We start from the raw sequence: 27079 nt of genomic DNA, 5'->3' as shown, positions 1-27079 counted from the left end.
CAAACAAACAAAAAAAACCAAAACAACAACAACAACAAAAAAAGTGGGTGCTGGGGCTAGAGATGACTCAGAAGTTAAGAGCTCTAATTTAAGTTGCTTCTTTTTAGAAGGTAGTTCCCAGCACTCCCATATTGGGTGGCTCACAGCAGTCTGTAACCTCCAGTTCCAAGGGGTTCAACACCATCTTCTGGCCTCCATAGGTACTTGCACACATGTGGCATACACTCAAACAGACAGACACACTCACACGCACATAAAATAAAGACAGTGTCTTACCGTGTAACTTCACCTAGCCTAGTGCAGCCTACGCTGACAGTGAACTCTTGACCTTCTCATGAGTGCTTGGACTGTAGGTGTGTGCCCCACAACCCTGCCCTGAGACTAGGTCTTTGTGGCCCCCTTCAGATGGTAGTACAGCTGACCATTGCTCTGTTGTCTTCTGGTCCCTTGGGCTGTGGGAGAGAAAAACCAACTGTGTCTGAGTCTGGTTAGGAACTTATGTCTTTCTGAAGCTCGTTTGACAAAAGTAACCTCCAGGAATCCCCGTTTGATACAAGGCGCCACTCAGTGCTACTGATTTGCAGACGATGGAAGCCCTGAAGACCACGTGCACCATGCTGGAGGAGCAGGTCATGGATCTGGAGGCCCTGAATGACGAGCTGCTTGAGAAGGAGCGTCAGTGGGAGGCCTGGAGGAGTGTCCTCGGGGACGAGAAGTCCCAGTTTGAATGCCGAGTTCGAGAGCTGCAGAGGATGCTGGACACCGAGAAACAGAGCAGGTGGGAACTGGCGCTTCTGTAGAAAGCCAGCACTGGTGGCCACACCTGAACCCCTTGAGAGCCGCAAACCGAACAACCAACTGTCCCAGTGTTCTAAATTGAGCTGTCTTCTGGGATGCAGGACTTTCAGACTGATGACCAGGAGAGTCTTAGGCAAGCCAGGGAAGGATGGGCATTCTGGATGTAAGTCTGGCAAACACCACTTGGGTCCTGTGGTAGGGACTGGTGTGATTTTACTCTGTACAGAGGCCCAGAAATCAAGGAAAACATAAATATCAGTGCTTTTCTGTAAAAACACGCTTAGCAAGATTCCTAAGTCAACCATGTTACCAGTGTAGCAAGATCCCGCTATCTGAATCCGGATCATGGGGTCTCTCTCCTTTCCCTTCTGTTCTAGAGATCTGGGGTTCCCATTTATGTATGTGGGGTGCTCTGTATTGTAACACAGGGGGGCATCTTGCCTGGATTCTTCTCACTAGGTGCTGGCAGCAACTTATTTCTCAGGCTGTGACAACCAAAAACAATTCCAGAATTTACCCAGCGTCCCGAGGCCTGGAAATGCACCCACTCCTTCCTCCTCTCTCTCCCCTGTCTTTTTTTTTTTTTTTTAAAGTGGTTGTTTATTCTCTATACTCCTGTCCAGTTATCAGTTCTCTCCCAGCTGAGCCCACCACAGTTCAGAGAGCACTGTTCATGTCAAACCACAGTTCAGAGAGCACTGTTCATGTGCTACCTAACTGAAGAGTTCTTAATGCCCAGTATGTAGCCCATGGCAGCATTCTGCTGTTTTCTAACCATGTTGTGTAAAGATAAGAGATGGTCTTGAAATGCAAGGGCCCTGCTTCATGTTTTCACATCCCTTTCTGCATGGTATCTTATCTTTCTGAACCCTGTGATGCCACCTCCCTGTGGGTCTCTGTATCCCGTAAGCAAGGTACTCTAATCAGACTGTGCCATAGTCATATTTTTTTGGCCCCCATGATTAGTTGGTGGCCATAGAATACTCAGTACAATATGCCGCCTGAATAATCTAGTTCCTAGTGGAGTTGAAATAGAAGAGATGAAGAGGCAGAAGATGAGAACTCTCAAAATTGCAAGAGAACATGGGAGCAACAGTTGCTCTGTGGCACATTAGGGTGTACGATGTAAAGGACTGATGTTTTGAAAGTGTCTCAGCTTCCCTCCAAGCCATCGGGCTCCCCTGGACATGCCAGCCACTCTTCCAGAGATCTCTCCCACCCCACCCTCAGCTTGTATTCGAGCTGTCCCTTCAGTCTGTCGGGCATAAGAGAGACGCCGCCACACCTGGAAAGCGTGCACTGCATCACTCCATGCCTGCTCCCAGGGCTGGTGTAAAAAGTCCCGCCTTGCTTTACCGTTTTTTTGCTTGCTATCATGTAGCTGAACGAAATACACTTTTTAATCCTTGTCCTCATCCTCAAGAAGCCAAGAGTCCCCTTCCTATGTGTTCCGATGATATCTGCCACCTAGAACAGAGAGTGCTGCGTGCTTGGAGAGGAATGGGCTTGCGCTTTGGGTGGAGAACAGGGGAGTGTGATGTCTGGGAGGCAGAGCTGGAGCAGTTTAGGAGCCTGCACAGGCCTTTATCCAGGAAGGCTGAGAGTTTGCATTGCCACACATGAGCCAACATGCAGAGGCAGGCAACATAGGACTTAGATGTGGGAAGAGAAGTGATAATTCCCCCCTTTTACATTTGAATTTGTGTATTCGTTAGTGGATACTTTCATCAGGTTCAAGTTGAGAACTCAAAACACATGGGGCCTTTCCTGTGCTCAAGGGGGAGAGACATTCTCTAGAATTCAAATGGGGTCCACCTTGTATGCTCTGGTTCCTTGGTGGCAATGAAGTTGGGGGCATTGCATGTCCACAGGGAATCTGTGACACTCTGGGCACATCCCTGTTCAGTCCTGTTTGCATTTGAGAATGGCTTTTTTCCTCTTCAGCCTTTCTAGTCAGTCCCCACAGGACTTTACTGCTCCAGGGCAATTTTTACCCAAGTCTGAAATGGGTCAATTTTTTGCTCTGTAAGCTGTCAGCAAGGAAGACAGCATTTAAAGGTAGGATCCATGATTGGGCTTCTGTCCAACCTGCAGCCTGTTTAAAATTGGACCAGCCTCCTCCCTCCGGGCCTGTGGTATGTGGCTCCTGACAGCAGGCCTGTGCTTCTCTGGCAGGGCGAGAGCTGACCAGCGGATCACCGAGTCTCGCCAGGTGGTGGAGTTGGCAGTGAAGGAACACAAGGCCGAGATTCTTGCTCTGCAGCAGGCTCTCAAAGAACAGAAGCTGAAAGCCGAGAGCCTGTCCGACAAGGTCAGCACCCGTCCCTTCTGCCTTGTAGGAAAACATCTTTGTTTCTCCCTTGAAAGGCAGGATTAACAGGAATCCAGATACAAATCCATGGTAAACATTTCCAAAGCATTCCTTTGCTCACTCCAAAAAATGTCAGATATGACTCAGGGTGGGGCATTCCTGGTTGTCGGTGACATAGCTGGGTGTGGTGGGTTCTGGTTTATCTTGGTTGGATGGTGAGTTTTTAACATCTACCTCTTTGGGGCCCAAAGTTCAACACTGGGTACATAACACTATTTTATTCCTAGAAGGCCTTATAAGCCTCATGTTTTTCATTCTTCAGAAGAGCACAGTAACAATGACTATTTTTTCCAGTGTGACTGCAGGCAGTTCAGGTTTTCCATATGCCATGTTCATGGTGAGTCTACAGCAGTCCATTTTCTGTTGCTATAACCAAGTACTTGAGATGAGGTAAATGTTGTTATAAAGAAAGAACATCCCAGTAAAGACTCTGGAGTCAGATATTGGGGTGAAAACCTGCTAGCTCAGAGAGGCAGAGAAAGCACCCAGTTGACTTTCCTACTCAGCTCACGTCCTAAGGGAAAAAGCCTTTCTTAATTATCTAATGTCCCAGATGGAAAAAGCCCAAAGCTAAAAACCAAAAGCTCAAAGCCCTAAAAACCAAATGGCCAAGGCCCAAAGCTTGCTAGCCCAGGAAGAAAAATCCAAAAAGCTCTTTCTTCTCCGCGCTGTTTTAAATACTCTTCTCTCAAAGTCCCTTCTCTCTGTTTAGTCCCTGTCAGCTGATTTCTTGCTCCACCTTTGACCTAGGGTTAACTTTATTAAATTCTGTGTACAGAAAGCTCTTAGATTAAAGTGTTTGCTAGAGCTGAACCACGCCAAACAAGAAACATTGCACAATCTCGAGGTTCACAGTGGGATTGAATATCCCACAAAAAGGTAATTTATAAAGAAAATTATTTGGCTAATAGTTCTGGAGGCTGGGAAGTCCCTGATCATGGTAGCATCTGTTGAGGACCCTTTTACTGTGTCACGATGGTGGCAGATGCTGCATGGTGAGAGAGAACACTTGCAGCACCTCAGGCATCTTGCTTAGGAAGCCAGTAATGCCTCTGCAGGGGGACTCACCCTTACAGCCTCGTGTAATACTAATATTTCCCAAAGACCACACTTCCAAATGTCATGTATATATGAGTTAGGTTAAGTTCTAATACAAGAATTTGGGGGGATGTCCAGACCACAAGCTCTTAGCATTTCAGTTTGGGAATACTTGGGTTCTGCCCATTCCGTGTTCTGCAGTGCATCCACAGCGATGTGCCAGTGCTTGGCTGTTTTGTCTAATTAACTTTAAAAAGATGTAGAACAGGCACTTGAGGGTTACAGTCAGAGAAGCATTATGTTCCCACACATTTCTTTTTACAGATGTACACATAAAGTGGCGATCTGAATTCTACATTTTAAACAACACTTTTATTTCACGTTTATAAAATTTATTATTACTTAGGGCCATTGTGGAAAATAATGAAACCACGGTGAAAGTAAAAGAAAAGCTAGTAATGATGACCTTGGTAGATTTATTTACAGCCTTCTGTTTGGTTATTCTTATGTGTGCACACACTTTTTTTTAAAAAATATAAATTTAGGCTCTTACTATTTATGCTTTTACACCTTTTAAAATAAAATCATGTATCTGGAGGCTTTTCCTGACTTATTAAATATTTTTTAAAACATGTAATTTCAGGAAAAAAAAATTGCATGCAGGCACCTAATTTAAGCATTGCTTTCGTACAAGAAATTTGGGCTTCTTCCAATTTTTTTTTTTTTTTTTTTGCCATATGAATAACAGTGTGATGAACATAAATCTTTATGGACATCTGTGATAATTTTCTTACCGGAAATTCTTAGAAACAGAATCACTGGACTCAAGGTTATAGCTCACCACTCAAGGACAGTTCTGGCTTGAAGTCTAGCTGTTCATGGTTTTTAATAACAGTTTTAATATTTTGAATAAAGTACATTTATTGTTTGGAGATAAATTTATTGTCTGGGTTTAATGCTGCTTTTCTAGTTGGCTGTTGTTTGGTATTTAGTAGTCAACTCCTGGGTGTCTAGCTATTGCAGTAGCATTTTATCTTACCTGTTTCTGAGAGCATTTTCTCTAACAAGGCGGTTGTCCTTCGTGGATGTGCCTCTTTGTAGCCTTGTGTCGTGGTAGCCCCGCTCTCAGCCTTTCTGGCAGATACGGATTTTGGGAGGGCTTGGCCATCTTCTCATCCTCATAGCTAGAATAAATATAGTAAGCCCCGAGAATATGATTACTTCATTAAATTCAGGCAAAGCATGGCAGGTGAACTGAGCAGCCATGCTCTTGAGACTTGTTGCAGTAACACAGATGACCCACAGAGGGGATTCCTGTCTCACATCTGTCATGTGGACTTGTCTCTTTTTTTTTTCCAAATGAAAACTTGTGCTTTTAGACCTTGGTTAACCTTTACACGTGAAGTTTGGGGACATCTTTAAGATATCTGCTTTCTCTTAACGTTACCAAATGTGACATCATGGCCAATCTTTCCAAATGCCCAGCTCAATGACCTGGAGAAGAAGCACGCCATGCTAGAGATGAACGCCCGGAGCTTACAGCAGAAGCTGGAGACAGAGCGGGAGCTCAAACAGAGGCTTCTGGAAGAGGTGAGTGTGAACCACCTGGGAGGTACCGCCTGTGTGTGAGCATGTGTGTGTGTGTGTGTGTGTGTGTGTTACTGCCTGTGCGCACGTGTGTGCATATACATGAGAGTGTGTATGTGCGTGTATGTACAGATCTCGTGCCTGGGTACACACATGCATTCACATGTGCTTGAGATTGTGGAAGTGTGCATGCATACATGTGCATGTGTTTGTGTGTGTGTGCATGTGTGTGTGTGTTGCCTGCATGTGTATGTGTGAGGTTATGTGCCTGTGTGCCTACATATGCAGAGGCCAGAGAAACATGTTGGTGACTTGTCTGTTGCTCTCCACTTCATTGCCTTGAGATGTGGCCTCTCACTGAAATGGAAGCTCAACATTTTGACTAGATTAGTGAGCTCAAGAGATGACCTCCCCAACACCCAGCCCTGGAGTTACAGGCATCCATAGCCACAGCTGGCACTTGGGCTGGCAGTGGCAGTCCCACCTCAGGTCCTCATTCTTGCATAGGAAGTGGTTTTTATCCACTACACCATCTCCCAAAGGCCTCCCACCCCAGCTAAGACTTGGAAAGAGGAAATTTGTTATGTTCAGGTCATTAGATTCAAATTAGACATTCAGATTTTGAAACTTTAGAATTTTTGAGGTGGAGTAAGGGGGTCGCATATATTACTTTCTGTAGTTTAACACAGTGAAAGGGCTTCTCTTGAAGGCTAGAGCATCTCTGTTTTGTGTGTCTTCCAATATGACCCTTGATGGAGACTGCTGTTCACTGTAGTAAGTATGTGCCCAACAGAGGGTTGTTGAGCGCATGGCTGCGTGACTACTGAGTTGAAGTATCTTAGAGCTGAAAGCAGAAGCAGGCATTTTTAACACGCTCACATTTTGACTGTGACCCATCACATGAGATCAGTTGTGGCATTTTTCTACTCAAGGAGTTTTGGGTTTGGAAGCATTTGCAATTTGGGGTTTTGCTCTGGGGAATGTTTAACCTGTAATAGAACCCGTCAATCTGCCAGGTGGTCTTTTCTCTGGGATGAATAGGCAATGTTCCGGCTTTTGGAACACGCTGGAAACAGAAACAGGACAGAAATAATCAAGTGTCCTATTTCCCATCTGCAGAGGGCAGGCTGGCCCTGTCAGCTCTGAGCTTGGTCCAGGGTTACATGGTGAGTCAGTGGCAAAGCCAGGAATAGCACATTGAAGCCTGGCTCAGCCCCACCTTCTCACTTTTGACTTAGGAGAACATCACAGCTCCGCATTCTACAGCTCATGGACAGATGATTGAGTAGACATCTGGTCAACATTGATTTCAGCTGGAATTCACATATCATTAAAAACCATCATAAGACAAAAACAAAACAAAACAAAACAAAACAAAACAAAAAACCAAAAACACCACCACCAACAACAAAAAACCCCAGAAACCATAATCATTACCATCCAAAATGTGGTTGGGACCCTGGGTGTGGTATGTGCCTCATAAATTTGGCATCAACCAAAGAGTTGTTTCCATAGGAACTTTGAAAAGAGACAAACATGGTCTCAGATTTTGGAATTTTTGATGTCATTCAGCCCAAATTCCTCTCATGACTGACTTCCCCTACCTGATTTTACAATGGCCCTTTCTCCCATTTTAGTCCTCTGAAGTCCTACCTGAGATGAATGTCCATCCGCCCACTGGTTAAGGTTTATGTCCTACACGGGGTGGAAGGTCACTTCCCACAGGCAGCCCTTGCTGAACCTCTGCCACAGGAGAGTGGCAGTGAAGGGGGACGTCACATACTATTTTCCAGCAACTCTTTGTTTCTAGAAAGTCCTTTCTTATTTTCAAAAGCCTACAACTGCCAAGTACTTTGAAGCTAGTGTGGTTTCAAAGATTAACATTAATAGTCAAATTTACTTTTATTTATGTGTGTGCATGTCCACATGTGCGTGGTTCCATGTGAGGGCATTGGCTCCCCTGTCTCTGGAGCTACAGGTAGTGGTGAGCCACCTATGTGGGTGCTAGGAACAGAACTTGAATCCTCTGGAAGAGCAGCAAAAACTCTTAACCATTGAGCTGTCTTTCTAGAGCCAAATTATTTGTTTGATGATCAAAGTAATTGGAAGCTGGGGATGTAGCTTTACTGGTTGACTGATTGGTTGCCTAGTGTGTGCAAGGGCCTGGGTTCAACCCCCCAACAGTATTTAAAAAAAAAAAACAAAAACAAAAACAAAAGCAAACAAGTCAAAGAACAAAACACACACACACACACACACACACACACACACACACACAAATAAATGTCTGTCACCAACAGTTACCAGGTTCAGGTGTCTTACTCTGAACTGTACATGAATTTGTGTTGTCCTTGCAGGGACCGTACAGGGTAGTTGTTCTTTCTAGGTCCCTGTGCATTTTCTCTGTGGTCTACGTGGAATGCAGTATTTCTGTCTTTCCCTTCGGCTCAACACACCCTCTTAGGGTAACCATGCCATTGGCACTCATTAACCTGTGAAATTACGCCCATTTGTCCACAAAGTTTGTTCTTAAGCATCTTTACACCCCATATTTATTCAGTTGATATTCTAAAAATGCCATCCTACCGACCTTTTTCTTCTGAGACATGACCTGTCCTTCCTGTTCACTGAAATCACCCATGCTCCAGTTCTGTCATCCATTCCTTGCATCACCCTCTCAGTTCCTTGTCACTCTCATAAAATTGTTGGACATGTCTAAGGACATCACCAAGGCCCGTCTCCCAGGGGAGCACTGGCCCACAAGCACACCTCACTTTGCTTCTTTCTGGGCAGCAGACAAAGGGCTTTGAAGAACATTCCAGAGAGTACAAATACCACTGTCCCTTGATTTTATTATAGTAAACAAACAGCCTATTTCTTGGAGAGCCGACAGATAATTGATGTGTTGTGTCTAGAGAAATATTTTTGGCTCAGCTGTCACCAAATAGATCGTTTGTGCTCATAACATGTTTCTCTGGTTCCTGCTTGCTAATTAATGCTTTCCTAAAGTAGTGGAAGAAACTAAGGACTCTGAGGGACCGAAACTACCGTTTGAGGCAGCAGCATCTTCACTGTTTTCTTCTTTGTCTTCTGTTTTGTTTTGTTTTAAGGACTCCATTTTATGTTAGAAATTCCAAGCTATGCACTTTAGTAGTTGTTTTTGTCTTGGTTGTAGCAAAATACATGACATACAGGACTTGCAGGAGGATGGATTTATTTTAGCCTGTGGCTTTGGAAGAAGTGTCCATCTTTGTGGGGAGGGTTTGGAGAGGTGGAGCCACGCACAGCATGGCAACCAGGCAGCAGAGAGCAGGGGGCAAAAGAGATGTAGTTCACAGGTAGGCCACACCTCCCACCATCCAGTGTCCCCACCCCATGGCACCTCTGTCATTGTGAACCCATCACAGGGCCCATCAGGCCAGAGCCCCTAAGATGGAACCACACTGGGAATTCACAAACACAAGCGCTTCACTAACCTCTTTCCCATCAAGCTGAGCATTAGGTTTAACCATCTTGCATGCTAAGTGTGGCTTGGTTGGTCTAAGGCAGATGGGAAAGTGAGAAAAGCGCTGAATTGGAAGGGGAGAAGAGAGGAGGACATAGAGAGACTACCAACGTGTGTTTAAGCACTGGCTATATGATGAACACTGTGTTTAGTGTGTCACTCGGGAAGGCAGGGTTTCACACGCACTGGGGAAGGAACAAAGGCTGGGCAAGGCAACACAAGCTGCAATGAAGTCAGCGTGTAATTCAGGACCCAGACCATTGCAGGGTCCAGATTCTTAGTACAGCACTGTAGCTCGGTTGTTGCCGTAGAAATGAGAAGAAACATCGCAGAAGGCAGTGAAGGAAGAGAACCAGGGCAGGCCAGTCCTGAGGCCATCGTGGCTCCCATTCTGCTGAGGTTGGGGACTGGGGCATCTGCCTTGGCTGAAAGTACCCAGGACAATGTTTATTTTACTTTCCGAACTTGCTTTCGCTTAGTCTGCAGAGACTCTCTAACACCTGGGAAGAGGTTTTGTGGGCCACAGTGGCTGTGCTTATGTGATAATCCGAGGTTAGATGAAATCAAGCAGTGTCTCCCTGGATGGGGCATGTTTTAGGAAGGAGTCGGTTGACTTACATTGCAAAGATTAGAGAGGTTTTTTCATCACAAACTCTCTCCTATATATGATACTGAATTTTTCCCCTTGGGTTTTACCAACTCCTGTTGCATAGCTAGGTTCTTTTCCCTTTGTCCCTACACTGTAGAAATGTGTCTTCTAATTGTGGCTATTTATGTACTCAAAGGGAGTGACTTTCTGATGACCTGTTGAGGTCCTAGACACCTCCAAGTAGGACAAATGGATCTGATTCTCACTGCTTCACTGTCAGCTTTGGATTTTTCTCTGAGGTGCCAAAATGGCTTCCTTTGTAAGGCAGAGTGAGGAGGCCTGGATTTCTGCTACACTTCAGTGTGAGATTATAGGCATGTGGCCTTCAGAGGGTCCTAGAAACTTCTTTTTCAGCTGTGCCCTCCTGTCTTGGAATAGAAAACAACCAGCAATTCTGGAAGAAACTCTTACAAGGGAACTTTCGGTGGTGTGATGGAAGTTAGTTGGGGAATAGAAAGCGGTGGGAAAGGACTGTACTCTGCCTGGTGTCAAGCCTCTTGCCATCCTCTCTGCCTCACCAGCAAGCCAAGTTGCAGCAGCAGATGGACCTACAGAAGAACCACATCTTCCGCCTGACGCAAGGGCTTCAGGAGGCGCTGGACCGGGCAGATCTGCTGAAGACAGAGAGGAGTGACCTGGAGTATCAGCTGGAAAACATTCAGGTGAGGGCCAGCAGGGGCCGCTGCTGCCCACTCCTCCCCTACTTCCTTCCTTTCTCTGCCTGTCCTTTCCCACTCTCCTCCCCTTCCTTCCCCCTCTCCTCCCCTTCCTTCCCCTCTCTTCCCCTTCTCCCTTCCTCTTCCTCTCTTCCTTTCCTTTCCCCTACTTCTTCTTTTCTGTTGTTAATATCTTTTGGTTGTTGGCTGCATGTGTTTCTCCAACATTTAATTATAAAAAAATTTCAAACATTCTTTGAAGTTGAAAGCTCTCTCCATAGTATCCACCACCTGAAACCCACAATTAACCACTGTATGTTTTACTCTTCATATGCTTATTGGTTATTTACTGTGTTTGTTTGAGAGGTATACCAGGGGATGTGTATGGAGGTTAGACAGGAGCCTGGGGAAGTCAATCCCCTCCTCCATGTGGGTCTTAGGATCCAAATAACAGGCTTGGTGGCAGGCCTTTACCCACTGAACCATCTTGCTGGCCTCATGAGTTTTTGTTCTTTTTTTTTTCTTTTTACCATAAAATTTGGGACTAAATAATTACCTACCCATTGTTCATGTTCCATTTTCCTACTTGACTGTTCATATTCTTAAAGTATCAAATTCAAACATAGGCTTTCATCTGACTCTGAGGTCATCCTTGTTTCTATGAATTTTAGGTTCTCTATTCTCATGAAAAGGTGAAAATGGAAGGCACTATTTCTCAACAAACCAAACTCATTGATTTTCTGCAAGCCAAAATGGACCAGCCGGCTAAAAAGAAAAAGGTGAGTTATGGTGCTTGACAGCAGGAGCAGGCAGTCTCGCTCCATCACCCATGATTTGGTGGATACCACTGTGATAAATCATCGTCGAAACAGAAGAAGAACATACATCTTTGTTTATTCTGGTTGAGAACTAGATCTAAATACATCTGGAGTAGCCTTTATCATAGGGGGCCATTGATCAAGGCTAACCAAGAACTCAGCTCTGAAGAGGGGCAGTGCTTCCCGTTGCTCCTGAAGAGAAGCTAGGATGGAATAGGGGTCATCTACTGAAGGAGAGAAAGGCTTTCACATAGGCTGACTGCTAGGTTTGAAGGTCATGTGTAAGTGGCTTCCGAGAGTTTAGCAGGTCACACATCTGGGACTCTACGGTGGTTCTCATGTCACCTGCATGGGTCTGCTGCAAGCACTTAGGACTGAACTGTCCAGTGCTTTTACTTACCTTTATTCTTTGATCTTTTCAAGATAGAATTTTGCTATGTGGTTCAGGCTGGACTTAAAACTCCTAATTGTTTTGCCTTCTGAGTGCTAGGTTTGCAGGTGTGCTCTGCCATAGTCCTGTGCTGTTAAATGGCTAGCCTGGATACAGGGAAGTTGAAACGGCCTGCTTAAAACTTGATTAGGCAGCTGTTGCCTTCACCAGCACTGCGCTCTCTGCTTTGAACTGTAACAATAACAAGCAAATGGAAAACTGAATGAGAAGCCAGCTGTGACCTACGAGGCCCTAGGTTCAGTTCCAGTACGAGCGGTGGGGTTGGGCTGGCTATGAACCAGGTTATCTGAAGGTTCCCCTGTGAGGATGGGCTTTCACAAGCCCAGTCCATGTGCTGCCCAACTGCTGCAGCTCTCATCTTAGGTTGGCCAAGCGTTCCGAGTTTCGGAAGGTTTCTAAGGCCTCGCCAGTTTCTTCCCAAGGGTCCTAGCACACTGCAGTAACCATGGCAGCAATTTTAAAGGGAAGGACTTGATGACTTGGAATAGCCTGTGGAAGGGACCGAGGCCCACGGCTGGCCTCAGCATTCCCTGGGTCAGCTCTGGGGCTGAGGTGGGGAGCGTGTGCTGGCAAGGGAGGGTTTTCTCACACACCATGTTACCATATATGCTTGCTATACTTCATGATATTTAATCTTTTTCATTTTTATTTTAGCAGCGGACTATTTTCTGGTTGTGTCATTGATGTAGTTAGGGTGTTTGCATTTGTTTTCCTTTTAGTTAATTTTCGTCAGATGCGTGATTCCATTTTTTTTTCTCTTCTGTGTACAGTAAATGTTTCTGTTTGTATTTTTTAGTAAACCCTTTGTTTTGATATCATTTTAGCATCCGTTTTCCAATGTTGCTTTCTTTTCTTAAAAATAAAAACAAACACACCCCTCCCATGTCCTGTCACCAGTCAACATGAGACAAGTTCAAAGGCAAGAACGACCTCTGAACCATAGTCACCTCTCCCAGCTCCATACTCCATCCATCCTGATTGCATTTTCTGAGGGGGAAAGACCCAGGAAATGGCTCTCCTGTCTTGGGAATGCTAAAGGAAGAGGTGGTGGCAGTTGAAGCATCTTTAACCCTCTTGGTGAAAACTTCCGCACCCCACTCTTTTTTTCAGCCGACTGGAATGGCTGAGGCTCAGCCTCCCCTCCCCCCCCTTCACATGCCATTTTTCCCCAAACACACTTACAGTGAGTATGTGCCTGGCCTTGGTGGCTTGCTCCTCCCGAGTCAGCTTTCCTCTAGCTTGGGTTCAGTGTCAGTTTCTAGGAGTTAGGAGATATCTCTGTTTCCATTGCTAGGGTTTATTTAGTCGACGGAAAGAGGACCCTGCTTTGCCCACACAGGTTCCTCTGCAGTACAATGAACTGAAGCTAGCCCTGGAAAAGGAGAAAGCGCGCTGTGCGGAGTTGGAGGAAGCCCTTCAGAAGACCCGCATTGAACTCCGGTCTGCCCGGGAGGAAGGTAGGAGCTCTTGGAAAGCCTTCAAAACTATGGACCAGGCTGAAGACCATGCCCCCTGAGACTGGCCAAAACTAGCTCAGCACCTTTGTTTGTGGTCTGTGCGTTTTCATTCCCGGCATGTCCCATATTTGAAAGTTTTCCAGCCTCCTCAGTGTTACTGAGTTAGCACAACACCTGCCCTTTTGGTCTTGGGTCCTTGAAAGACAGCCATAGGTAACCTCCACTAGGTGGCTGAATCAACTGAAAGGCTTTGTACTGGTGTCTCTGCAGCTGCCCACCGCAAAGCCACAGACCACCCACACCCGTCTACGCCCGCCACTGCGAGGCAGCAGATCGCCATGTCTGCCATTGTGCGGTCACCCGAGCACCAGCCCAGTGCCATGAGCCTGCTTGCCCCGCCGTCCAGCCGCAGAAAGGAGACATCAACTCCAGAGGGTATGCCCTTACCACAGCCTGTTTAATACTATTTTAACCAAACACCTGAAACCGGGTAGTTCATAAAGAAAAGAACTTCGTTAGACTGAGAAGTCCAAGAGTGTGATGCCAGCCAGCATCTCTCAAGGACATCTCGCTGCTGCTTAGTGTGGTAGAGGGAGTTTTGTGGCCAGGCAGAGCATGCTGGCCCAGGTCCTTCTTCCCCTCCTCCTTGTAAAGCCAATGCAGGCAGGGGAAGCCTGTCCTCAGGACTTCAGTCTAAGGCTGTGAAAGGTCTCCTTCCCGTTCTGTTACCCAGAGTCAAACACCGTAGTTTCCAGCATAGCTTGTGCTGATACTCAGTTCCATACCTGATACGAATATAGTTTGAGAACGTGAACATTTTGGTGGTGCACACCTTTAATCCCAGCGCTCAGGAGGCAGAGGCTGGCAGATTGCTGTGAGTTTCAGGCGAGCCAGGGCTACATAGTGAGACCCTGTCTAAAAGCAATGGCAGTGAACATGAGAAAAATTAACCTTTGTTTCTTAGGTCCACTTTAAAAAAATCTCACTGACACTGTCCTGTACCCTGCAAGCTATCTCAGGGTTATTTAAAGTGCTTTGTAATAGTGGGTTAAATATGCTTCCCTCTGGCAAAGAACTGAATATATTGTGTAGGGTGGCTGTGTGAGTCCCTACCAAAGCAGACCTGTCCTTGCTGCCACCTGCCTTACATGACATCCTGTACCTCCAGAAATGGCTGACGGGTGAGTTCTTAGGAAAGGAATCAGTGGGTGAAAGGTTATGGGCACTTCAAATGCAACCAATTTGTGGCCAGTTGCTATGACCACTGACAGAGTAAAGGGTTTTCCTTGTGGTCTCAAAAATAATGTGTCACACAGAGATGAAAGGGACGAGGAGAATGGTTTGAGAAGCCTTGGAAGAGCAGAGTAGAGCTATCACGCAGCACCCTGGCTTCACCATCAACCTTCTCATGTTGTGAATCTATCTATCTATCTATCTATCTATCTATCTATCTATCTATCTATCTACTTTTATTTGTTTTGAGTTTTTGAGACAGGGTTTTTCTGTAGCCCTGGCTGTCATGAACTCACTTTGTAGACCAGGCTGTCCTTGAAGTTACAAAAATCTACCTGGCTCTGCCTCTCCAGTCAGGCTGTGAATTTTGATGACATTGTCTTGTGGCTGTGGACTTGTGGGCCAAGGTGGCTTCTTATTGTATTTATAGGACACTTTGGTCAGAGTGTTTAACTCTAAAAGTCACCCAGATGGGGAAGAACTGTTCCTGGCTAGGTGTCCACCGCCAGGTGTCCTGGAGCAGCTCTCTGGGCACTGTGGTTTCCTATGTCCCTCCTGGGTGTGTATCCTGCCCTCTTGAGTATTGCTGTGCATTCGTGTCTTTTACTCCTTACAATATCCTGAGAAAGGAAGAGGGCGGTGTGGTAAGGAGACCTTAGCAAAGCAGGGCTTGGGGGACATTCTGAGCTCTTTTCTGTGTAAAGTTGCCTCTCACAGGTCACTGTGAGGGAGAGCCAGTAAAAGGGGTGGCGTGGGGGTGTTGGGTGGCTGGGCAGCCTTGTTAATTTAACAGGCGGGAATAGAAGTGTAAGACTCAGTTCTTCAAACATTAAAAGTTTTGAACAAATGGTTATTTGTTCAAATGTTATTTTGAACAAATGGGAAAACTGGATGTAGGGACTGGAGAGATGGCTCAGAGGTTAAGAACACTGGCTGCTCTTCCAGAGGTCCTGAGTTCAATTCCCAGCAACCACATGGTGGCTCACACCATCTATAATGAGATCTGGTGCCCTCTTCTGACGTGCAGATATACATGCAGACAGAACATTGTATACATAATAAATAACTCTTTAAAAAAACTGGATGTGAAAGAATTCTTCAGCCAGTTCTTAATTGAATAACAAAAAATTCTGCAGTTCATAATTATTACTTTTAAACTGGATTCTATGAGAAGCATTACATACATCTTTCATGACTAAATATTTACAAATTATTAGGGCTCGGCTTGTGGTTCACACCTTTAGTTCTAGCATTCAGGAGCCAGAGGTAGAGACAGCGGGCCAGCCTGGTCTACATAATGAGGGAGTTCCAGGCCAGCCAATACTGCATGATGAGACCCCATTTCAAACACCAATAACCACCTCCCTCTCTTAAGTGTTCACAAACATGTCATCATTCAGCCAGCTTCCCACCAGGGATACGTTCTCAAATAAAGTAATTATCAGGTCATAGAGGCCTTATGATTTATATGAATCAGGATGCATGTGCAGTGGCTAAAATAATTTTATAATTCATGTTTCAGCAGTTTAACACGCTGTGCTTCCCACGCCCTGCAGATCACCTGCTTCAGATGTACGGTTCAGTGTTTTCAGTCCGTTGTAGTGTTGTCTGATCATTGTCACTCTGGCCATAGGGCACCCCTGAACTGTGTCAGCAGACATTCTGTATCCGTCGCTCTCCCCACCTCTACTTCTCTGGGTTTGCTGGCCTAGGTCTTTCACATGAATGGGATCACACTACTTACAGCCCTTTCTGACTGACTCTCCAGAACGCTGTGTTCTTTGAGATCCACCTACATTTTAGCCCACATCACCGCCACATTTCTTTCTTTTTTTTTTTTTTTATGTGGCTAAATAATATTTCATTGCTTGGTGGCACATCTTACCACTACGCTACAGGGGGGTGCTTGAGTTATTTCTGTTTGTGATTTCATAAGTTGTGCCACTGTGAGCAATGTGCAGGATTTTTGTGGGCCTGTGTGTGTTTTCCATCCTCTTGGGCATAAATCTAGTAGTGGATTTGCTGGAATAATATATGTATTGTATTCTATGTATAGCTTTTAGAGGAACTATCCGACTGGGTCCCAAAGTAGCTGTACCATTTTCCATCCCCACTGGAAAGTTGTCATTCCTCCACATCCTCTTCAACCCTGGTTTTCCATTTCTCAGATTCTACACATTGTAGTGACACGGCACCTTGCTGTGGTTTTAATTTGCATCTCTCCTAAAGCCTAGTTACACCTTGCATCTTTTAGGGTACTTTGGGACCATTTTTCCTCCTTGGGAGAATATCTAGTTAAAGTGCTGGGTTGCAAGAACTCTGAATAGATTCTTGATACAAATCCAAAAAGGGGGCCGTCTCTCCCACCCTTTGGATTTTCGCCTCACTTTCACTTAACAATCTTTTTCCCGCAGAATTCAGCCGGCGTCTTAAGGAGCGGATGCACCACAACATTCCTCACCGGTTTAACGTCGGCCTGAACATGCGAGCCACCAAGTGTGCCGTGTGCCTGGACACCGTGCACTTTGGACGCCAGGCATCCAAGTGTCTCGGTAAGAGCGGGCTGCGCGTCTTTCAGGTGGAGGCAGCGCTCAAGCTGGGCAGTAGAGTCACTGCCGAAGCTTTTCCCTTCAGTGGGAGGGCACTGTTCCCTTTGTGATTTCAAACTCGGCTTCAGCTCATGACCCCTAAGTCAGTACGAAAAGTTCTTCCATCTTTGTTCATTTCCAGCCCCTTGGTGTCAGGCTGGTGTCTCCTCTCCTGGCTTGAACTGGAACGAACATGTGCACACATTCCTGAACACACCTCTGTGGGTGCATAGACCGAAGCCAGGAAACCTGGCTGACGCAGTAGCTCTCTGTGTCCCTGTAGGAGCCTGGCACCTTGGAGAGTGTAGGGTTCACCTGTGTGCCCAGCTCCACCTGCAGCACTCCTGGGGGTGGCCAAGCCTGGGCCTGGCTGGAACTGCCCACGCCCAGGTGGCGCACCGTCAGCATGTCCACTGTTTTCCTCTAGAATGTCAAGTGATGTGCCATCCCAAGTGCTCCACCTGCTTGCCAGCCACCTGTGGCCTGCCTGCTGAATATGCCACACACTTCACTGAGGCCTTCTGCCGTGACAAGATGAACTCCCCAGGTCTCCAGAGCAAGGAGCCCAGCAGCAGCTTGCACCTAGAAGGGTGGATGAAAGTGCCCAGGTACCATCGCAGGGTGGCCTGGACGGTCACAAGCCACTTCTACTCTTCCTCATCTTCTAGGGATGTTTCTTTGAGGAAACCCCTCCCACTTGCTCCAGCCTCATTCTTCTCAGTTCTGACACTCTTCTTGTCCATCTCTCTTTTCCCAGGAATAACAAACGAGGGCAGCAAGGCTGGGACAGGAAGTACATTGTCTTGGAGGGGTCAAAAGTTCTCATCTATGACAATGAAGCCAGAGAAGGTAAATTAATGATTTAGAGGGAATGTCAGTGCACGCGGCTAACCCAGGCCTTCCAGTGTTGGAGTGAAGGCTTTGTTTTTAGTTTTTGGTTTTATTTATTTATTAATATTAAAAAAAAAACAAACAATTTTTTTTTTTTTTTGGACTGCCTCCCAAGCCTTCTCTGCTTTCCCATTTTTCAAAGTGAAAGGCCAGGTGACTTCTCTAAAGGTTATTGGTGCGATACTCAATCTATAGGTCTCCCCCTTGAAGAACCCGCAGGGTGCTGCCCCGAAGATCCCACCTGCTAACACACCAGAGAGCTTCCGTCTCAGTCAACTAGCCCACAAATCCGCATCGCCACCACAAAGTTGACTGTGCCACTCATATGACACGCTTTATTTATTTTTTATCTTTCCCCTCTGCACCTCTTTCCTTTCTTTGTCCTTGTGCGACTTTTTACATGCCTCTCTTCTGCTCTGCTCTCCTCTCCACCACTTTCTTCTGCTCTGTTCTCTCCCCTCCCTCTCCTCTCCACTTCTCTCCTCTCCCCTGCTTTCCTCTCCTTTGCTCTCCCCTCTTCTCCCTTCCTCTCATCTGCTCTCCTTTCCTCTCCTCTCCTCTGTTCTGCTCTCCTTTCCTCTCTCCTCTCCTCTCCCCTCTTTTCTCTTCTCCTCTCCCCTCTTTTCTCCTCTCCTCTCCTCCCTCCTTTCCCTTCCCCTCCTTTCTCTCCCTTCCCCTCCTTTCTCTTCCTCTCCCCTCCTCTCCCTGCCTCTCCCCTCCTTTCCCCTCTCTTCTTTTCCATCTTCTCTTTCTTCTCTTGTTCTTGTTCCTGTTCTTTTGTTTTTCTTTCCACCCTTCCTCTTTGCACCAAGCTGGACAGAGGCCGGTGGAAGAATTTGAGCTGTGCCTTCCCGACGGGGATGTATCTATTCATGGTGCCGTTGGTGCTTCTGAACTTGCAAATACAGCCAAAGCAGGTGAGTGGGACCCAGAAGAGCCCTGCCCAAGAGGTGGGCTCGGAGTGGGGACATGGCAGTTTTCTCTGCCCAGTCCCCCAGCTTAGCAGGAAAACAAGTTGCGGGCTTGATGGGATTCTGATACCATGACAGCGTCCCTGTTAGGGGGTGGGTTGGGGAGCGTCCGTGGCCAATCTTGTTCTCCCTGAAATCTTGTAGATGTCCCATACATACTGAAGATGGAGTCTCACCCACATACCACCTGCTGGCCTGGGAGAACCCTCTACTTGCTAGCACCCAGCTTCCCTGACAAGCAGCGCTGGGTCACCGCCTTAGAATCTGTCGTCGCAGGTGGGAGAGTTTCTAGGGAAAAGGCAGAAGCCGATGCTGTGAGTATGACCATGACCATGGGTGTGGCACTTCTCTCTGTAGAGTGTGTAGTTGTGGGCACTGACTGTAATGGTGGGAATCCCACTGCCTGGCAGGGTTTCCCTTCTGCTCTGTCTGAGGGCTGATGGCTGCAGCTAACGTCATGACTATCTTTGTGGTGTTGAAGGTGCAGGCTGTAGGCGGCACCCCTGTGGCGTGTGCCTGGAATAGTCTTACAGCAGCCACAGCGTTTATACGGAAGACCTTCTGTTTACTCTGTGAGGTCCTTGAGTTATACGCACTTTGCTCATGAATGACGAAGCAGACTCAATTCTGCTGCTGAGCACCTGCATTCTGGGAAGCTGTTCACGGCCTCTCCAGCTGCCTCTGCGGCAGCTGCTCTCCACAGGCAGGTCTGAAATCCCGCTTATCCCTAAGATGTTGCAGACATTGGTGTGTCTTGATTGGCCAACATTCCTGGATGCAGACGCGCTCATTGCTCATTGGTGTTTGCCTGGCTGAAGACCAAGCAGCACTTTTCAGACACTTAGCAGTGGGAACAGTCTTGACCGTGTACCTCCTGAAGAATTGTGTCTTGTTCTACACACGAGCCTCTTGCTGAAATGTACGTTAATATGTATACAATAGGCACGTGACCGTACTTCCTGTGAGCATCAGCCAGTGTGGGTTGAGGTAAAAAGAACTAGAGGCTTGGCTTGCCACCGACACCTGTGCTTTGCACTTTTGTTGCAGCTGAGGCAGGGCAGGGTCCTTCCTAACAGCCCGTTAACTCTCTGTAGCTTTGTCTTACTATTTCCTATCGCGGCTAGCTTTTCATACCTACCCCACCCACTTGTGTGTGTCCGCACACAGCTGTAACTCCGAAGCTAATTAAGGGCTGCCCTGGAAAAACCAATAACAGCCTCAGGAGTTTTAGTTAAAGCATGGAACCAGAACCTGGGCTCATGGCCCAGCGTGTGTGAGGTTCTGGTCCAGTGTGTGCTTTTGAGCTTGCGTTTCTGTCCCTCTGGATGGTTTGGTTAGAGATAGTTAGAACTCACTCTGTCTCCTCTTCTCTATTTTTCTTTCATGTATGGAAAGAAATTACTTGGAAACTCTCTGCTGAAACTGGAAGGTGATGACCGGCTTGACATGAACTGTACCTTGCCCTTCAGTGACCAGGTATGTTGCCTGGGCACTGGGCACCATCAGCCAGGGACTGGCTGCAGATGCACACTGTCAGGATGCTGGCTGTGTGGTGGCTGGCGGGAAGGGGGTGGCTTTGCTGCTGTCAAGTACAGGATTGCTGTGGTAATGTGGCTTTGTCTCTGCACTTCTGCCCTGGCAGGTGGTGCTGGTGGGCACTGAGGAAGGGCTCTATGCACTGAATGTCTTGAAAAACTCCTTAACCCACATCCCGGGAATCGGAGCGGTCTTCCAGATTTATATCATCAAGGACCTGGAGAAGCTGCTCATGATAGCAGGTGGGGGGCCTAGTGCACAGCCTCCGTGCTGACTTTTACGGGCAGCCCCTGGAGAGCTGAGTTTGATGCTGGTGATGAGCAGAGGCAATCTCCTGGCAGCAGGTTGGAGCAGCAATGTCTGTTTTCTGTGTGTCTCTGTTGATGGTGAGCCTCAGCTGGTGGGCCCTTTTGCCCACATTTGGCTTCCTGTCACCATCTAGTTTAGCACAGTCCGACATGCTCAAGGAACACCGTGCTGTTCTGCCTGGTGGAGAATGCCATGTTAGGTTCCATTGCTGTAGTGAAACACCTGAGACCAGGCTACTGCTGAAGAAAAGAGGCCTGTTTACCCCACAACTGGGGAGGTTCAGAAGCCCAAATGGCATCGTGCAGCCTTGGTGAAAACTTCTCCTTGGCTGTGTCACCACATATAGACAGCATGGCAGGAGCATGCTGGCAGTCAGCTGATTAGAACCACACAGGGACAGTGACTAGCAAGCCTGCTTCTTTATAAAGTTTCTTGTGACCTAAGACCTCCCACTAGACCCTGGGCCCACCTCTTTATCCGTTCACTTTTATCTGTGCATGGCCTCAAGGGCTGATTAAAGTTAAACTTCATTTTTCTCTTTTAGATGAAGTCTCATGTAGCCCACACTCACATTGGCCTCCTGATCCTTCTCTCTCCTGAGCTGTAGGAAATCGGGGATATTCTATCATGCTGGGCTTCGGGCCCTTTGTTCTAGTTGCCTTGGCCCCAGCCTGGGCTGTGGCCTTCCTGAGAGCTTGTCTTCTGCACGTGGTCATGATGTGATTGCTACACGATCCTTCCTCTGAATTCACACTCTGCAACATTTGGTTACATTTCTTTCCTCTCTATACATCCTCTTCTCTTCTCTTCTCTCTCTCTCTTCTCTTCTCTTCTCTTCTCTTCTCTTCTCTTCTCTTCTCTTCTCTTCTCTTCTCTTCTCTTCTCTTCTCTTCTCTTCCTCTTCTCTTTCTCTTTTCTCTTCTCTTTCTCTTCGTCTTTCTCTTCTCTTTCTCTTCTCTTTCTCTTCTCTTTCTCTTCCTCTTTCTCTTCTCTTTCTCTTCTTCTCTTCTCTTTCTCTTCTCTTTCTCTTCTCTTTCTCTTCTCTTTCTCTTCTCTTTCTCTTCTCTTTCTCTTCTCTTTCTCTTCTCTTTCTCTCTCTCTCTTTCTCTTCTCTTTCTCTTCTCTTTCTCTTCTCTTTTCTCTTCTCTTTCTCTTCTCTTTCTCTTCTCTTTCTCCTTCTCTTTCTCTTCTCTTTCTCTTCTTCTCTTTCTCTTCTCTTTCTCTTCTCTTTCTCTTCTCTTTCTCTTCTCTTTCTCTTCTCTTTTCTCTTCTCTTTCTCTTCTCTTTTTTCTCTTCTCTTTCTCTTCTCTTTCTCTTCTCTTCTCTTCTCTTCTCTTCTCTTCTCTTCTCTCTTCTCTTCTCTTCTCTTCTCTTCTCTTCTCTTCCCATTTGAGTAAATTGTAGGTGTGACTCCAACCAAGTTCGTCCACATATGAACCTGTGAGCCAGGGCCATTCTGTCACAGGTCTGTGGCAGATACCTTTCTTTTTAAAACCTCATTACTTGTTGGCAGGACTTTTTATTATTTACTTATTTAAATTTTTGAGGTAGGTATTCCAGACTGACCTACAACTTTTAACATAGCTTGAGAATGACCTTGAACTTGTGATCCTCCTGCCTCCACCTCCTGAGATTACAGGAACAAGCCACGACATCTGGATTGGTTCTCATCCCTTTCTCTGTCTCACACCGTGGACACATCTGAATAGCTGTACTAGAGAACATGCTGGACCCCTTCATGGCTCCCTAACACATTCCTTCTTCCCTGTTCTGGGAGCATGTTTGAAATTCATCTAGTGTTCTTCAGTTTCATGCGTGCAAAATTATCCCCATACCCCAAGAAATCGGCTGCTTTCATATCATATCTAAAGCATGATGAATGTGTATACTGGTCAAGTGTACACATTCAGAAAATCCAAAAATCTTCCACTGTCTGAAATTTTGTGTGTCACTGTGGTGCAATAGAAAATTCCATACTTGGTCTCATTTGCTTGTTCCCAATCAAAATGAAGGATACCACCACCACCACCACCACCACCACCACTACACACACACACTCTACACACATACACTACTGTATAAAGTTGGCTTTAGGCTATAAGAGGTTTATGAAACACAGAGGAATTCCAGGTGTAGACTTGGGTCCTGTTCTCAAGATATTTCGTCATATGTGCAGATATTCCAAACCTGGAAGCCCTTCTGCCCCTGTGGCTTTTAGTCACAGGTGCTCCTGTTGTCTTCTGTGTCTTCATTTGTTACCACCTGACCGTAGCTGTTCCTTTCCTCCCAGGGGAAGATCGGGCCCTGTGTCTGGTGGACGTGAAGAAGGTGAAGCAATCCTTAGCACAGTCCCACCTTCCAGCCCAGCCCGACATCTCCCCCAACATATTTGAAGCCGTCAAAGGCTGCCATTTGTTTGCTGCTGGCAAGGTAAACTCCCCTCAAAGGCTTTTGCAGATGGGATGTTCTGGAAATCAAGCCCGTTCCTCTTCCCACTGAACTTACTTGAGTTGACCCTGAAAATTGGGTCCATGAACACGTGGCTCCCTTCTGGTAGTGAAATGATTTTGGTAGACGTGAGGCTTCCTCAGGCTTTGAATCCAGGGAAACTGTCTGAGGAATATGAAAGCAAATGGTGAGGCACGGGGTTCCAGATTGCTAGAAAATATGTTTATGTGATGAGCTGCTGAAAATTAATAATTCATGGACTGGTGCACTTCTTTAATCCCAGTACTCGGGAGGCAAAGGCAGGCAGATCTCTGAGTTTGAGGTCAGCCTGGTCTACAAAGTGAGTTTCAGGCCTGCTAAGGATGTCTGGGCCACAGCATTATTTTATTTATTATTCCCTTTTTAAAAAGTATTTATTTATGTATTTAGTTTATGAGTGCTCCCTCTACATGTACAACTGCGTGCCAGACGAGAGCTTCAGATCCCTCTTTTTAAGATCCCTCTTTTTGAATAATTTAATTTTTATTTTTATGTACATTAGTGTGAAAGTGTTAGATTCCTTGGAACTGGAGTTACAGACAGTTGTAAGCTCCCACGTGGGTGCTGGGAATTGAACCTGGGTCCTTTGGAAGAGCAGACAGTGCTCTTAACCACCAAGCCATCTCTCCAGCCCCCAGATCGCTTTATAGATGGTCATTAGCCATTATGTGGATGCTGGGAATTGAACTCACGACCTCTAGAAGAGCAGACTGTGGGGTTTTTTTTTTTTTAAGATTTATTTATTTATTATGTATACAGTAGTCTGCCTGCGCACCAGAAAAGGGCACAAGATTTCATTATAGATGGTTGTGAACCATCATGTGGGTGCTGAGAACTGAGCGCAGGACCTTCGGAAGAGCGGCCAGTGCTCTTAACCTCTGAGCCATCTCTCCAGCCCTAGACTGTGTTCTTAACCACTGAGTCATCTCACCAACCCTCTTATCATTATCTTATGCCTTTGTCATTTTTCTTCCTTCATTTAATTTCCCTTAACTTTTTTCCTATTATCTCCCAATTTCTTCTTTAGCTCCCTAAATTTCATAGCATTTTCTAATATAAGCCTTTCAAGGCTATGCATTTTCCTCTGACTATTGTTTTAACTGCACCTTGTGTCTTTGGATATTTACATTTTTTTTGTTATCATCCCACATACCTTAAGATTTCTCCTGTGAATAGTGAGTTACTTAGAGATGAACAGGTCAGTTTCCAAAATTAACTTTAGAAAGTATAAATAATTTTTATTTTATTGTTTGAAGCACTGAAAACTATATGAAATGTGCATGTAAATTATAAGGCCTCATAATGTATTATATACACAGCCTCTCCAACCTCAGAAGCAGCATTACCAACAATTTGCACTTTCCTCCCTGTTCTCAACTGCTGACCTTCAGTTTAGGGCTGTCTGTGCACTGGACCTCTTTTCACTCTTGGTGAAAGATAAGTCTGACTGTAGAAGGTGGAAAAAGACTCTGCTGTAGAAACCATATCCACAGACCCTAGCAAAGAACTTCTCCCTCAGGACCCAAAGTGTGTTAGTTATTTTCTTGTGTCTGTGAGTGAAGCTAAAGGAAGGGTTCCATATTATTGTTAGCCCATCACAGCAGGAAGGCATGGAAGCCAGGAGCTTGAGCTGTTTGCTGTCTTCTGCATAGATTAGAAGGCGGAGAGAGGGGAAATCTGGCACCCTTCAGGCTTGTCCAGCCTTACTCAGTGTGGGGCCTCGGCCCATTTCAGTAAGTCCTGTAATGGCTGTTAGTTGCTAACTGGACAGTCTAGAATCATCTGGGAGAAGGGCTGCTGGGCGTGCCTGTGAGGGATCGCCTTAGGTGAATTGTTGTGAATTGGCCAGCCTTGATTGCAGGCCAGCCCCTTCTCTAAGCTAAGCTCTAGCATGCATGCATTTGTCTCTGCTTCCACCTGCTCCAGCTCCCGCTGCCAGCTGTCCAGCTCCACTGCGACAGGCTGCACCTTTCACTGAGAATCAGGGTGAACCCTGTCTCCGGTGCAGTGTTCTGTCAGGGTGTCTTAACACAGCGACAGAAAAGAAGCTGTGCCTGTGAGAGTCCGCTCCGGAAAGGCCCATAACCATGCCCGAGTGTATGTCCTGGGTGGAGACGAACCACCTCCCGGAGTTTTCTACTATGTACCCTCCACCACCTTCCTCATGGCAACCTGTCCTCCTGTCTCAAAAGCACGAACTGTGAGGTGTCCCATGGGCCCTAGGCCTTCCCTGGGTTCCAGCTAAAGCAGTGAATCTCAACCAGGGCTGATTCTGTCCCCAGGGTCACGTCTATAGGTTGTTTTGACTGTCACAACTAGAAGGCATCTACAGGCATTTGGTGGTCAGGCCCATGATGCTCCCATCATCGTCCAGTGTACAGGTGGTCCCCTAACTCCATCACAGAATAATCTGGTTTAAACTGTCACTGGTGCTGAGGTGAGACCTGGTCTAGTTTGTGCAGAGCTGGTGTCTGTGTTGGTGACAAGGTCTCTCTCTTGTTCCCCTCCCCCTTGGCCTTCTAGATCGAGAACAGCCTCTGCATCTGTGCTGCCATGCCCAGCAAAGTCGTCATCCTCCGCTACAATGACAACCTCAGCAAGTACTGCATCCGGAAGGCAAGCTAACGGCCCAGCCTCCCCCTGGGGTCCGTGCACACATCGTGCTGTGTTGAGGAAAGTGTGTGTCTGGTTCTTTCTGCTCTGCTTCGAGCAAGAGACCTGTCCTTGCTGAAGAGCCCAGAGCCTCTGGTAGCCACAGTGTCCCCTCTCACTGCCCTTCTGTTTGGGATCTGCCCAAAAGACTCAGCTTTGTGAAGGTGGATGGAGGAGACGCCCCTTTTGAGCTGACGGAAAGCACCTTTGTCTTAGAAGTTAGCAGTCTCTGGCAGCCTCTGCCTCATCTTCCCTAGCACCTGGAGGTTCCAGGTGCTGAGGGACAAGCCAGCACTGCCTGTGTTTTGACTTGTGATCAGGGGTCCCGTTCTCCTCGGGACAGAGTGCTTTGTGTGGGGTTGACTGCCGTGTGGAGGAGGAACACTCCTTCCTTTAAATTCGCCTCGCTTCCAGAGGTGTCCGCTGCCCCCGGACTAAGTATGTTGTGTAATGACGAGCCTGGCCCACGCCTGGTCATGTCATGAGGATACCCAGGGTGAGGAAGGACGTGTGTTCCGTGTGCAGATTTATGTTAGTGAGCTTGTGTCACAGTAGGCTTGTTACCTGGTGCTACCTGACCACTCACCTTCCAGGGGTGGAGCTGGCTACTTCAGTGGCCGCTGATTTGAAAGTGAGACAATGAGTCTGAGAAGGAGCTGACTTTCCACATCTCAGGCTAAATCCACCTTTGATTTTGCTCCCTTTCACCATAGCGTCCTGCTTCTCTGTTTCCTCAGACTTGGGAGGCAACCAATGGACACGTTTCCTGTGATGGTGATTAAAGTTTGGCTTCAGGCAAACAGTTCCTGCCCATCACTGGGAGAAAGCATGATTGTCATGCTTTGTTTTATTTTTGTGATACTAAGATTAGCGTGGAAAACTGCAAATAATTAGGAGGCAGTTAAGACAGGGATGCAGAAATGCTGTGTGGCTAATACAGACTCAGACAAGAACCTAACGAATTACAAGCTAGCCCAAAGGAGGACTCTAAGGCCAGGCACCCTGGTTGCTAGTGTCAATAATAGGTGTGGCATTCCAGAATTCTGCTTGTCTGTGAAAATGGTGTTTCTCACCTGTTTGGG

The 27079-nt window shown here is 46.6% G+C and overlaps 1 protein-coding gene across 11 annotated transcripts in view; it reads left to right on the top strand.

Annotated features, from left to right (window-relative positions):
- The window catches only part of Cit (citron rho-interacting serine/threonine kinase), a 166053-nt gene that overhangs the window by 126306 nt on the left and 12668 nt on the right, over window positions 1-27079 (top strand). For 7 of the 11 annotated variants that reach the window (XM_060382541.1, XM_060382543.1, XM_060382539.1 and 4 more), the window contains 16 exons: window positions 585-778; window positions 2974-3109; window positions 5693-5797; window positions 10470-10610; window positions 11276-11383; window positions 13168-13330; window positions 13601-13765; window positions 16978-17115; window positions 17579-17759; window positions 17909-18000; window positions 18855-18959; window positions 19158-19327; window positions 20409-20489; window positions 20656-20791; window positions 23149-23288; window positions 25869-25961. In XM_060382541.1, coding sequence (XP_060238524.1) covers window positions 585-778; window positions 2974-3109; window positions 5693-5797; window positions 10470-10610; window positions 11276-11383; window positions 13168-13330; window positions 13601-13765; window positions 16978-17115; window positions 17579-17759; window positions 17909-18000; window positions 18855-18959; window positions 19158-19327; window positions 20409-20489; window positions 20656-20791; window positions 23149-23288; window positions 25869-25961 — 2148 coding nt within the window. The remainder of the gene's footprint in view (window positions 1-584; window positions 779-2973; window positions 3110-5692; window positions 5798-10469; window positions 10611-11275; window positions 11384-13167; window positions 13331-13600; window positions 13766-16977; window positions 17116-17578; window positions 17760-17908; window positions 18001-18854; window positions 18960-19157; window positions 19328-20408; window positions 20490-20655; window positions 20792-23148; window positions 23289-25868; window positions 25962-27079) is intronic. The other 4 variants (XM_060382544.1, XM_060382540.1, XM_021631773.2 and 1 more) reach the window with 1 other exon arrangement.

This window comes from Meriones unguiculatus, chromosome 4 (assembly GCF_030254825.1).
Source record: "Meriones unguiculatus strain TT.TT164.6M chromosome 4, Bangor_MerUng_6.1, whole genome shotgun sequence".
NCBI lineage: Eukaryota > Metazoa > Chordata > Mammalia > Rodentia > Muridae > Meriones > Meriones unguiculatus.
Note: the sequence above shows the minus strand (reverse complement) of the source record. Positions and strands in the feature narration are given on the sequence as shown.